The sequence below is a fragment of the Miniopterus schreibersii genome, assembly GCF_964146895.1.
Source record: "Miniopterus schreibersii genome assembly, chromosome: 6".
NCBI classification, from domain to species: Eukaryota; Metazoa; Chordata; class Mammalia; order Chiroptera; family Miniopteridae; genus Miniopterus; species Miniopterus schreibersii.
The window spans coordinates 12,573,995-12,586,318 of record NC_138107.1 but is presented as its reverse complement, the minus strand read 5'-3'; the positions used below and the strand labels follow the sequence as shown (position 1 = coordinate 12,586,318).

Genomic DNA, 12,324 nt, shown 5'->3' with positions numbered 1-12,324 from the left:
TTTGCCATTCCCCACTCCACCATCCGCTCCTACTCCCTTTCCCAGAGGTAACCACTCTGAACAGTTTGGGGTGTTAGGGGAGCTCAGAACAGTGGATAAAGAGTGGGGGCTGTGAACCAGGCTGCCTGGATCAAATTTCTACTCTGCTGCTTATCAGCTGTGAAACCTTGGGCAAGTTACTTTACCTCTCTGTGCCTCAGTGTCTCCCTGAAAATCGGGGGCAGTAATAGTAGTGACCTCATAGGGCTGTTGTGAAGAATAGATGAGTTAATGTTTGAAAAGCACATAGACAGCCCTGACTCATGGCGAGCATTCAAGAGGCTTTCTGGTCCTCTGATCTATTCTACACATTTACCCATTTCCTGCTCAGGTGGCCCAAGGCTGTACGCTGCACTCTGCAGTTTGCTTTTTCCACGCATTGCTGTATGAGACCCTTTTCCTCTGCCTGAGACTCTTCTGTTCTGGGGCCCTCTTTCTCCTGCGGGGGTCCAGTGGTTTCTCCTTGCGTCTCCTCTTCCTCTGTCCTATCTTCCCTCAGGAGAGGCCTGCTCAGCCTGTTCACGCTGAGGTGTGAGTGACTGATGAGGGGAGGCCCACACATGCTGGGGCGAAACCTGCCCCAGGAGGGAGCCCAGCAGCCACCTGTTGCTGAGCATCCAAGGGCCTGTCCCTGAGGATTCCTGCCCCTCCCCAGCCCCATGGAAAATGGAGCAGGGACTCAAGTCTCGGCTGAGGACGTTTCTGCACACTCAGTCTCCTTGAATCCTCACAACAACCCATGAGGAGCTGATGTTATTGGTTCCATTTTACCAAGGAGAAAACCAAGGCACAGAGAGATTACGTGGTGGTTTTTCTAAAGTCACCCAGCCAGTCTGGGCAGAGCAGGGGCTCCGGCCGATTCTGTTGGACTGTGAAGCTCATTTTGGTCATAACTAAGCCAGAGCCCAGCGTCAGCTTAGGGCAGGGGTAAAGTCGGGTGGGAGGTTCTAGGTAAAGAGTGGCAGGAAGTGGCCTGTGGGTTCTGGGTGCAGATGGGGGTGGCTCTCATTCTTTTGGCTGAAACTTTAGCCCCTGCTACATTTTCATGCAACTGGGCAGGGGCAGGACTTCTCTGGGGCATCAGACCCCCTGGTCCCTTAAGGAGGAGGGTGTTACTCGGGGGTGGGACCAGGGAGAAGGTTCTTCTTCACAACTCAGTTCCAGCCCCAGTGTGTGTTACTGAGACATTACTGAGGACATGCACGGTGGACCCTTTCCAGGTCCCATGGGTCTGGAGGTTAGATGGTGGGAAGGGTCTGGGAGCATTTTGTTTTTTCTAACTTTTTATTTTTTATTTATTTATTTTTGAAAAATATATCTTTATTGATTTCAGAGAGAGGAAAGGAGAGGGAGAGAGAGACAGAAACATCAATGATGAGAGAGTCATTGATCGGCTGCCTCCTGCACACCCCCGACTGGGGATCGAACCCGCAACCTGGGCATGTGCCCTGACCGGGAATCAAACCCCGATCGCCTGGATCCTAGGTTGATGCTCAACTGCTGAGCCACGCTCGGAAGGGCTTTTTTAACTTTTTAAATGGAATTTATTGGGATGATATTGCTTAATAAAATTACATAGGTTCCAGGTGTACAGTTCTATAATACAACATCTGTGTATTGTATTGTGTGTTCACCATGCCTGGGGCCTTTTGGCTCCCTTGTCCCTCCTCTCAGTTCTTCCTGTCAAGACCTAGCACTGGGGAGGCCACGAATGGTCTCTCTGGCTTGGACGGTGGGCAGGTGTGCTTGGGGGGTAAGAAGGTGGTTAGCATGCCCAGGGTCTCTCCTGGACCACCTCATCTGCCCTCTGACCCTCTCAAGTCCCTCCTGAACCCCACACCCATCCCACCCAGCCCAGGGGCCAGGGGAGGAGGCTGGGACTTTGTGGGAAGAGCAGCTCTGTGAGGGAATGACAACCTTGACAATGGGCCACTGAGTCATCCAGCCAGAGGACAGGGGACAGGCTAAGACCACCCATAGCGTTTGATGCACAGACCCCGCACAGTTCACAGTCTCCAATATCTTGTCCTAGGAGGCACACACAGACCCTAGGGAGGTGGTGCAGGGAGACTTGCGTCCCTCTGGCACACGAGCAGACTGAAGCTGGGGCAGCCAGCACGGGCTGAGCAGGGCCCACTGGGTCTCCTTGGGCAGAGCCAGCTCTAGCCCAGCCCTTTGTCAGAGAAACAAGGGGCTCCTTCTCCCCCAGTCTCCCTTGCCGGCTGGCACTGCCAGGCCCAGTCTCCTCCCTGCAGAGGCCAATTGAAGTGAGGTTGTTCCTGCGGTGGAAGAGCTCCCCAGTGCTGCTGTGTGAGTGTGAGTGCAGCTGCAAGGGGGACGGCTGGGCTGGGGTCAGAGCCCACGGGACTGTGTGAGGTGGACAGTGGAGCTGGAGACAGGCTGCCCCTCTGTAAAGGCACAGGAAAGGGGTGGCCGCTATACCCATGTCCCTGCTGCAGGACAGAGAAGGGGGGTGTCTGCCCCTGTCTCCCTGGGGACGATCCTGTTGGGAGCTGGGCGAGACCCCTGGGCTGAGGCAGCCCCTTGACTAATTCCTGGCGTAGCAGGGCAGAGAAGGGAGGACGGTGGCGAGGGAGGGTGGTTGAGTGCTCAGACCTCGAGGTGGATGGTGCCGTAGGGAAGCAGTTGTGGTGGTAGACGGAGCCTGGGGGTCAGCTGGCTTGGGCTCCAGAGCTGGCCCTGGATCAACCAGACACGCAACCTTCCCAGCTCCACATGGAGACGTGGTGGTCTCCAGACACCCCCAGCATGGGCCAGAGAGCCGGATGCCCTGGGATGGGGGACCAGCCTTTGACCTCACTGCAAGACCCTTGGCTTCCCTGCGCCTCTGTTTCCCTTCTCTGCAAAAGGGGCATAATAGCCCAAACTGCCTCGTGGGGCTGTTGGAGGTTAAAGGGCCCGCCCAGCACCCCGCGCACAGTAAGTGCTCACACAGACGCAGATCGCCGTTACGCCCGTGCCGGCCAGTACACGGAATCTTGGCCAGTACCTCCCGCTCATGCTTAGGTCTGGTGTCTGGCATTTGACAAAGCCTGTCAGCCCGTACTGCTTTCCTCTGCCACCCGCAGAGGTCTCAGGCTCAGTCTTAGGCCCTAAGGTGCAGCTCTGGCTCTGGTCTGCAGTGCAGCTGACCCTGCCAGTCTGTGCCCATCCATTATTCACCCACTCAGCCTCCCAAGTGCCAAGTACTGCTCAAGACACATTATTGTTACCTAACACTCTGACCAATCTTGTAAAGTAGAAACTTTTTACAGATGAGGAAACTGAGGCTCAGAGAGGTTAAGTGACTTGCCCAAGGTCACACATCAAAGAAGCAGCAGAACCGGGATTCAAGCCCATGCCTGCTGTTTGATAGCATTTGCTCAACCATGAAGTAAGCTGCCTCTTGCAATATCCCTGGAATGGGACCCTCCAGCCCCTGCCAGGATGTATATGGAGGCTGGGCACCCGCAGGGGCCCTGCACCTTTCAGTATCTCAGCCCATCTCAGCTGTGAGGACCTTTAGAAATCCCCTGGTCCAACCCTGTCATATTGCGCACAGGGAAGTGGAGGCTCAGAGAGGGGGAGGGCTATAACCAGGGTCACTTAGTGAGCTAGGGGCAGAGTGGGCCCAGCTGCAAGACTCATTTTGTCCTGTCCTCCCTCCTCCCAGACTAGGCCTGGAGGCCGTAGTCCCCGGTCCCACATGATCCCATCAGAGATCAGGCTGACGTGCTGGGTGATGAGAAGCCCACTCTGAGCCCTGGCAGGACTGGCGCCCAGCACAGGGCTGTAATGGCCTGTGGACTTGCCTTTCTCTTACTGGACTATAGCCTCCACGAGCTCAGGGACTACAGTGGGCTTGCTGCTGTGTGGCCAGCGCCGGGTTCGTAAATAGCAAATGTTCCCGCACATACTGAAAGAGAGCATCTGCCATCACAGGCCCTGGGCTAGAGGCCAAAGGGACAATGGGGAAAGACAAACAAAATGCCTGCCTTTGGGGGAGCTTGCATTCCTGGTAAGAAAGAGATAGACAGTGAATAAAAGAACTAAAGCAAAAATGCATAACATTTAAGATGATGATAGGTGATGTGGAAAAACATAAAAGAGGTAGGGATTTTGCAATTGAAAATAAGGTGGTCATGGAAAGTTTCTGAAAGTGTCTGTGAGCCTTGGAGAAGATGAAGGTATGAGCCACCTTGGTACCAGTGGAAGGGCGTCCCAGGCAGAGGGAAGAGCAAGCGCAAAGGCCCTGAGGCCAGAGCATGCCTGGTGTCTGAGGGATTGGGGTTGGCCAGAGCAGGTGGAACAGGGGAGAGCAGGAGGGTATGGGGTCAGAGGGGTCCATAGGTGGGCACAGATCCTAGATGCCCTTTTCTGGTAAGGGCTTCGGCTTTTACTGAGTGAGGTGGGAGCCACTGTGAGTTCTGAGCAGAGGAGGGATATGGTCTGACTTACGCTTTAACAGGATTCCTCTGATTCCTGAGTTGTGAGTAGAATCTTGTGAGGCAAGAAAAGAGGGGTGTCTGAGCTTGAGGCAGCTCTTTCAGGAAGCCAGATAATGGTGGCAGCTAGGTGGTGGCAAATGAGGATGTACCTGAGAGCAAATCTGACAGTGCCACCATGTGGCTTGAGAGAGCAGAGTGAGGTTGATGCCAGCTTTGGGGGCCGACCACCTGCAGTGAGTGAAGCCGGGAGTCTCCACTCTGCCCGAGGACCCAGGAAACTAGTCCCCCAGCCTCAGCTGGGTCACTCACTCGCTCCGTAACCGTGAGCAAGTCCCTTCCCTTCTCTGGGCCTCAGTGTCCTCTCCTGTACAGTGGGTGCGATCCCTCTTGTCTTGGCCCTTCCCCCAAGCCTCCGTGCCTCACAGACCTGTCCCGCTGTCCACAGGGAGCCAGCACCAGCAGCTGCCATGGCGTCACGCATCGGGCTGCGCATGCAGCTCATGCGGGAGCAGGCGCAGCAGGAGGAGCAGCGGGAGCGCATGCAGCAGCAGGCTGTCATGCACTACATGCAGCAGCAGCAGCAGCAGCAGCAGCAGCTGGGGGGGCCGCCCACTCCGGCCATCAGCACCCCTGTCCACTTCCAGTCTCCACCGCCTGTGCCTGGGGAGGTGCTGAAGGTAGGCCTGCTCCGGCTGTCCCCTCCTGCCCTGGTCCTAGGACACCCTAGAGCCCTGCCATCTCCCCTCACAGGTGCAGTCCTACCTGGAGAACCCCACCTCCTACCACCTGCAGCAGTCCCGGGACCAGAAGGTGCGGGAGTACCTGTCTGAGACCTACGGGAACAAGTTTGCTGCCCACATCAGCCCTGCCCAGGGCTCCCCGAAGCCCCTGCCAGCGGCCTCCCCTGGGGTGCGGGCTGGCCACGTGGTGTCCTCCTCAGCGGGCAACAGTGCGCCCAACAGTCCCATGGCCATGCTGCACATTGGCTCCAACCCTGAGAGGGAGGTGAGTGAGGGGAGCTGGCCAGTGGCTGCCGCCAACAGAGCTCGTGCCAGGTGCTGTGCTCCTGGGACCCCTGGTCTAATGGTGGAGGCAAGGTGCTGCCCTCGGGGAGCCCCAGTCTGAGGAGAGACACAGCCCTGCCCTCAGGGTCCCCAGTCTGAGGGGGACACGGCCCTGTCCTCAGGGAGCCCAGTTTGCTAGGAGACTCCTCCAGGAAAGCCCAGCACACCTGCATAGCCAGGTGCAGACAGAAGTGTATAAAGCGATCCCCCCGGGCGACTCGGCTCCTTGGGAAGAGACCTGGCCTGGGCCCTGGGGCCTGTGGACCTCAGAGCTCCTCTTCTCTCTGGGCTGTTTCCCTCTACCCCAGATGAGTAGGTTGAGTAAGGTGGGCTGCAAGGTGCCCTCCGGTCAGGGGCAGTCCAAGGCCCCTTCCCTGCCCCTCTCCTGGTGGGCCTTCCCCAGGCAGACTTTTCTCTCTTTCAGTTTGACGTCATCGACAACATTATGTGTCTGGACGATGTCCTGGGCTTCATCAATCCTGAATCCCAGATGCCCAATACGGTACCGCTGGCCAGGGTGGGGCCGCTGCATCAGAGGGAGGGGCCGCTGTGTCAGAGGGAGGGGCAGAGGCCCTACCTGGCTCTGAGTCTGGAGAGAACCAGAACTGGTTCACCTCCACCAAATCATGCAGTGAGGGCCCAGGGCCCAGGAGAAGTATGAACCCAGAGGGACTCACCCAGCCTGCAGACATGATGGGGCTTCAGCTGGGAGAGGTGCCTGGGCAGGGGCGGGGGAGCTTCCTGGTGGGGTGGGGGCAGGAAGCACCGGTGCTCGGCTTCACCCTGGTGGGGGAGCATTCCTGGGGGCAGCAGTGTGGCCACAGGGAGGCCCAAAGCTGGTGACTTCCTTTGGGACCTGGGGCTCCTGTCCTCTACCAGGCCTAGGGCCCAGTGGGCACAGGCTTGTGCCCCTCACTCCATGGGGCGAGGGACATGGGTTGGCTCTGTCCCCTTCCTCCAGCAGCCTCTGGCAGCTGAACGCTCCCTGGGCCTCCTGGGCAGTAGGTGGGAAGGAGCCAGGCTTGGAATCCGAGGCCTGGCTCTGGCTTTGGCTGTGACCTTGGGAAGTCTCTTAACTGTTCTGAGCCTGTGCTGTTAGCTGCAAAGTAGGGAGGATACCTTCTACTCCCAGGATTGTGGGAAGATTGGATAAGACAAGAGATTGGGGGCTAGCTGTGCATAAAGGTGACAGGTATTCACACTGAGCAGGTGGAATTGCAGGTGGCCCCACCCCTTTTTTGGAGGTCTTGAACCTCAGCTGTTCACTGCTGCCCCTCGGACCTGAGCCTGTTACTCTGATCCTGGCCCCAGCCCATTGCCACCATGGGGAAACCCCCAGTTCTTGCAGTGAGGACTTAAGGAGTCATTCCTCAATCCCCGCGCCCTGTGACGTTGTCCGGTGGCTCAGCAGGAGCTGGCCAGGGCCAGTTGGGTCCAAAACCTACTGCCAGCAAGGGCACCAAGGTCTAGGAAAGGAGAGAGGGAGGGAGAGGGGGAGGGCGGGCACAAGTGTCTGGTCCCTTTAGTGGTCTCTGTGCCCTGTAGGGCACCTGCGGACCTTGTAGGGTTCTGGGCCTGTGATCTGCTCTGTATGTTTCTGTGGCAGGAGCTGGGGAGATCTTTCCAGAGCTCAGATCTGTTCCTGTCAGGCACTTGCTTAAACCCCCACTGGCTACCCATTCCCCAATCCTAGGGTCTTTGCAAGTTGAACCCAGCACTCCAGGATCCAGCCTCACCTCTTGTCCAGTCTGAATCACACTACATTCCTGCAGCTTGAGCTGCGGTGACAACCACTCTCTGTCCAGCCCCTGCCACCCCCCCTCCCCTTCCCCCACCAGCCTGTAGGATCTTCCTCACAGCTCTGCTCAGGACTCAAGTTCCACACCTCCAGGATACCTTGGAGAAGCTTGGGAATAGATCAGGTGCCCTGCCCTTGGACCTCCTAATGCCTAGGGCGCAAATCCTCTCTCTCTAGTACCTGGCTGATCAGTCTCCTCCAAGGTCCGGTGTATAGGCTGGAGCTCCTAAGGGCCTGCATCTTATCTAGCTCTGGACTCTGCAGACTTTCAGGTGGAATCTCTGCCTGAAGAGGCCCAGGGTGAATTCTGACATCCCTGCTGTTGGCAGCAGATCCCTTAAAGCTGTGCCCCGGGTGACAATAGAACAGCTTCCCCCAGCTCGTGGGCCCTGGGGAAGACACCTCACGGAGAGGGGACTGCTTACCGGGTCCCTCTCCCCACCTCGCCCCGCAGCTGCCGCTGTCCACCAGCCACCTGAACGTGTACAGTGGTGACCCTCAGGTCACAGCCTCACTGGTGGGTGTCACTAGCAGCTCCTGCCCAGCTGACCTGACCCAGAAGCGAGAGCTTACAGGTACCACCTACCTGCCTCCCTGTGTTCTGGCCCTCTCCTCCCCCTCCTCCTCTACCTCCCTCCCAGCTCCTCCTTGCTTCTCTCCTGGCCTCCAGATGCTGAGAGCCGGGCCCTAGCCAAGGAGCGGCAGAAGAAGGACAATCACAACCTAAGTGAGTCCTCCCCACCCAGCCCCTTCCCCTGCCTCCGTCTCTGCCCAGGCTCCAGGAAGCCTTCCCTACCCAAGGCCTTTGGCAGGACCAGATTGATTCAGACTGCCCTGTTCTGGAAGGGGTGGGAGAGGGGCTCCACGGAAGAGATATTCATGAAATCCCCAGCACTTCAGAGTGAATGAGTTTATTAGATTGTTTTATTTTGGGTGTGGAACCTGGGAATTCCTGGGAAGGAGTCCTGGGCTGTGGGGGGCGTCCTAACCCAGGCAGCTTGACCTGCAAGCCCTCATTGCAGAGCCCCTGATTGTGCCTGGCTTGTGCCAGACCCCCTCACCCCGTAGAAATCCCATTCCTTTGGGCACGTGTTACTTCCCAGAAGGGCTAAGGCACCCTTCCTTGGGCTGGGCCCTTCTCCCCAGGTGGGGTTCTCCTGCCTCTAATTGCTCCCTCCGGAATTTGTTACCTTTAGTTGAAAGGAGACGGAGGTTCAACATTAACGACCGCATCAAGGAGTTGGGAATGCTGATCCCCAAGGCCAACGATCTGTGAGCTGGGTTTCTGGGGGAAGGATAGGGGCTGGGTAGGAGCTGGAACTACCAGCCCCATGGTGGTTGCCAGAGGGAAGGGAGGGAAGAGAATCCCTTGATTGCTGCCTCCTAAGAGCTTATCAACTATTTGGGGAAAAAAGATCATCCTTCACCCAAATCAGGAAACTCAAGACAGATGAGCAAATGTTTGGAAGTGAGGCTGGGTCAGGGAGGCTTCCTGGAGGAGGAACCATGCTGGAAAAGTTTGTTGAGGACATTGGACTGGTACAGAGGTGGTCCAGGGGTAGGAGTAGTGAGGGTCAAGGACAGGTATGGGTTTTGGTGGCAGAAATGGAAGGCCTAGGGAAGGAGGCTGTTCTGAATGGTTTGGTTCCATGGGATTAGTGAGGTGGATAGTGGCTACAAAGTCACCTGGGAGGGCCTGCTCTGTGCATATGTAGATCAGCCTCATCCTCAGATAGGGGTTGGCTGGTTCTGGGGTTTGTGAGCAAAGTTGGGACAGGTGACATCGGCTTCTGAAACCAAAGCAGGGATTTATTTCCACCGAGTGCATGGCAAATACTTGGCTACCCTGAGCATGCACTCTGGTTCTGCTGGCCTGCAGGGATGTGCGCTGGAACAAGGGCACCATCCTCAAAGCCTCTGTCGATTACATCCGGAGGATGCAGAAGGACCTGCAGAAGTCCCGGGAGCTTGAGAACCACTCTCGGCGCCTGGAGATGACCAACAAGCAGCTCTGGCTCCGCATCCAGGTCTGGGCCCTGAACTTGGATTTCTTGGGTAGCTCTGATTCCTGGCCCCTGGCCTGGATCTTGACCTCAGGGGCAGGGCTTACACTGAGGTCATGGGAATGATGCCATGAGAAAGGAAGATGTATCAGTCAGGATGTTGTTTTGGTAACAAACATTCCCAGCAACTTTAAGCAGCAAATATCAGCTGGAGGTTCTGTTCTGTGAGACCTTCATTCTGGGACCAAGGGCGATGGGCAGGTACATCTAGACTGGCTCTTAAAGCCATATGTTACTCTTCAGGTGACACTTATCACTTCTGCATATATTTTCTTTTCTTCTTTTTTAAAATATCTTTATTGATTTCAGAGAGAGAAAGGGAGAGGGTGAGAGAGAGATAGAAACGTCAATGATGAGAGAGAGTCATTGATTGGCTGCCTCCTGCACGCCCCCCACTGGGGATTGAGCCTGTAACCTCGCATGTGCCCTGACTGGCACTCAAACCGCACGCGGTCTCCTGGATGCTAGGTGGATGCTCAACCGCTGAGCCACCCGGCCAGACCTGCGTACGTTTTCTTGATCAATGCAAGCACATGTTTATATCTAACCTCTAGGGGGCAGGAGAGTGCAGACCTACCGTGTGGGGGAGGCTGAGAGTTGGGTAATGCTAAGGATCAGCATAGGAGGCAAACTGAACAAAGGCTTGGGAGACTCACCTGGGGCCAAGAGTCCTAGTCTAGTCCTGGCTCTGTGGTGAGGGCCTCTGTCCGCTTTGGACCTGAGGCTGGTCATCTGTATAAAGGGCAATTGTACTGAAGCTTTTAAACTTTCCTATTTCTGTTTCTCTTTTTTTCCTATGTCTCTTAGTAGATACTCTAATTTACATTACAATCCAGCACACATAGCCACACTCAATGTGAAAGATCAAAGTTTCGTCAAAGAGCCCTCATCCTTAATAGATGCAGTGCATTCTGGTAATTTCTAGTCTAGTCTAGTCTAGGCAAGTCTGTTTCAATTAAGGAAAATAGAGAAAGAGCTGGTCAAGACTCACTAAGTGGTTTCACAGCCCACTAATGAGTTGCAACTTATAGTTTGATAAAACACTGGTCTAGACTCTAGAGCTACCCTATGCTGAGACCTGTTGTGGTCTTGGGTGCCATGGGGGAGGGGCAAGGGCTATGGCAGGGGTCCAGGGGGCAGCTGGTGCCCATGGGTGTGTGCCCTTAGCCCTCTGTCTGCCCCACCCACAGGAGCTGGAGATGCAGGCTCGAGTGCACGGCCTCCCCACCACCTCCCCATCTGGCATGAACATGGCTGAGCTGGCCCAGCAGGTGGTGAAGCAGGAGCTGCCCAGCGAGGAGGGCCCGGGGGACGCCCTGCTGTTGGGGGCCGAGGTCCCTGACCCTGAGTCACTGCCAGCTCTGCCCCCCCAGGCCCCGCTACCCCCACCAGCCCAGCCACCCCAGCCACCATCCCCATTCCACCATCTGGACTTAAGCCACAGCCTGAGCTTTGGGGGCGGAGGCGACGAAGGGCCCCCAGGCTACCCTGAACCTCTGGGGCCAGAGCATGGCTCCCTGTTCCCCAACCTGTCCAAGAAGGACCTGGACCTCATGCTCCTGGACAACTCACTGCTGCCACTAGCCTCCGATCCCCTCTTCTCCACCATGTCCCCTGAGGCCTCCAAGGCCAGCAGCCGCAGGAGCAGCTTCAGCATGGAGGAGGGCGATGTGCTGTGACCCTGGGGAATGGGGCAGGCCTGGAGGCTGGGAGGGCCAGGCGGCCTCCCTCCCCCCTCTGGGCTGCACTTGTGTGTGAAGTAGCCACCTGCCATGCCTCACTCCTCCCTGTTGGCCCCTTGTTTGGACTTAGTGCCCGCTTGGCAGCCTGTGGGGTCAGGAGAAGCCCCCACCCGGCTCAGTGCTCCCCGGGGGCAGCCCTCTTGATGGGGCTGGGCAGGAATAGGTCTTCAACCTGGCTCCGGGGGTGTGCTGGAGGTAAGAAGAGGTCCTAGGAGGGTCCTGTCTTCTGAGCCTGAGCTCCTCACCCCCACCAACGAAGGAGGATGCATTGGGGGTGGTGGTCAGGAAGTTCCTTCTCTGAAACAGTGACTGGTTCAGGGGGTGCCCATGCCTGCTTTTCCGGGGACTCAGATGGCAACAAGCCGGTCCTCCAGCCTGGCTGCCCCCCTCACACAGGTGGGGCACCCCCCAGCCCCCCTTTGGTGCTAACAGCTCTCCACCAGGTGGTGTGAGGGCGGGGGTGGCCGGCAGAGGGGGCGTTGGGTTCAGTTTAGTGTGGAGTCACTGCTGGAAGAGCAGCTCCCCTCCAGGCTCCCCACTTTGTGCCTTTAGTAAACACTGTGCTTTGTATCTGCTTGTCCTGTCTCTCGAGTGGGTCTGGGGCTGATGGAGACCGGGAGGATTCGACCCAGTGGGCTGCTTCTGGGTACAGAGTTCAAATGCCCCCGGTGGGGGGTCAGGGTAGGGGGATACAGAGAGGAGGGAACCAACCCGGCACCTGGTTCCCCCCAACTCCGCAGCCCGGCTGGGAGGGCTGGCGCCGCAGCCACCTTCCTCGGCCTGGTGCCGCAGCCACCTTCCTCGGCCTGGTGCTGTGGGGGCGTTGTCCCTCCCGCGGCCACAAGGTGGCGCTGCAGCCATGCCGGTCACCACCAGAGCCCGCTGGGCCGCAGGATGCGGGACGAGGCCGCGCGTGGACCCCTCTACTGTCCTCGGCTGCTGCTTTCGGACACCTTGGCTGGGCTGGGGGACATGTTTCTCCTGTTCCCCACCCCCACTTGTGGCGGTGACCCCCCCAGGTCTTCCTTCCCTCGGTGGGCTCAGACCTGGCTTGAGAAGCAGGCAAGGGCAGCCCCTCTGCTCGCTGTTCCAGGGTCTCTAGCAGGACTGGCTCCCCGGTAATGAGGGGTGGGTTTGGGGAATGAGGACCCATGTGGGCTGGTTTGGAAG

The 12,324-nt window shown here is 57.5% G+C and overlaps 1 protein-coding gene across 3 annotated transcripts in view; it reads left to right on the top strand.

The window, feature by feature from the left end:
• Positions 1-11,732, top strand: part of TFEB (transcription factor EB) — a 46,799-nt gene extending 35,067 nt beyond the window's left edge. For 2 of the 3 annotated variants that reach the window (XM_081141355.1, XM_081141356.1), the window contains exons 2-9: positions 4,933-5,164; positions 5,238-5,492; positions 5,976-6,053; positions 7,804-7,924; positions 8,020-8,076; positions 8,546-8,621; positions 9,229-9,376; positions 10,603-11,732. In XM_081141355.1, the coding sequence (XP_080997481.1) occupies positions 4,955-5,164; positions 5,238-5,492; positions 5,976-6,053; positions 7,804-7,924; positions 8,020-8,076; positions 8,546-8,621; positions 9,229-9,376; positions 10,603-11,091 (1,434 nt within the window). In that variant the 5' untranslated portion in view covers positions 4,933-4,954 and the 3' untranslated portion in view covers positions 11,092-11,732. The remainder of the gene's footprint in view (positions 1-4,932; positions 5,165-5,237; positions 5,493-5,975; positions 6,054-7,803; positions 7,925-8,019; positions 8,077-8,545; positions 8,622-9,228; positions 9,377-10,602) is intronic. The other variant, XM_081141357.1, reaches the window with a different exon arrangement.
• Positions 11,733-12,324: the final 592 nt, after the last annotated feature.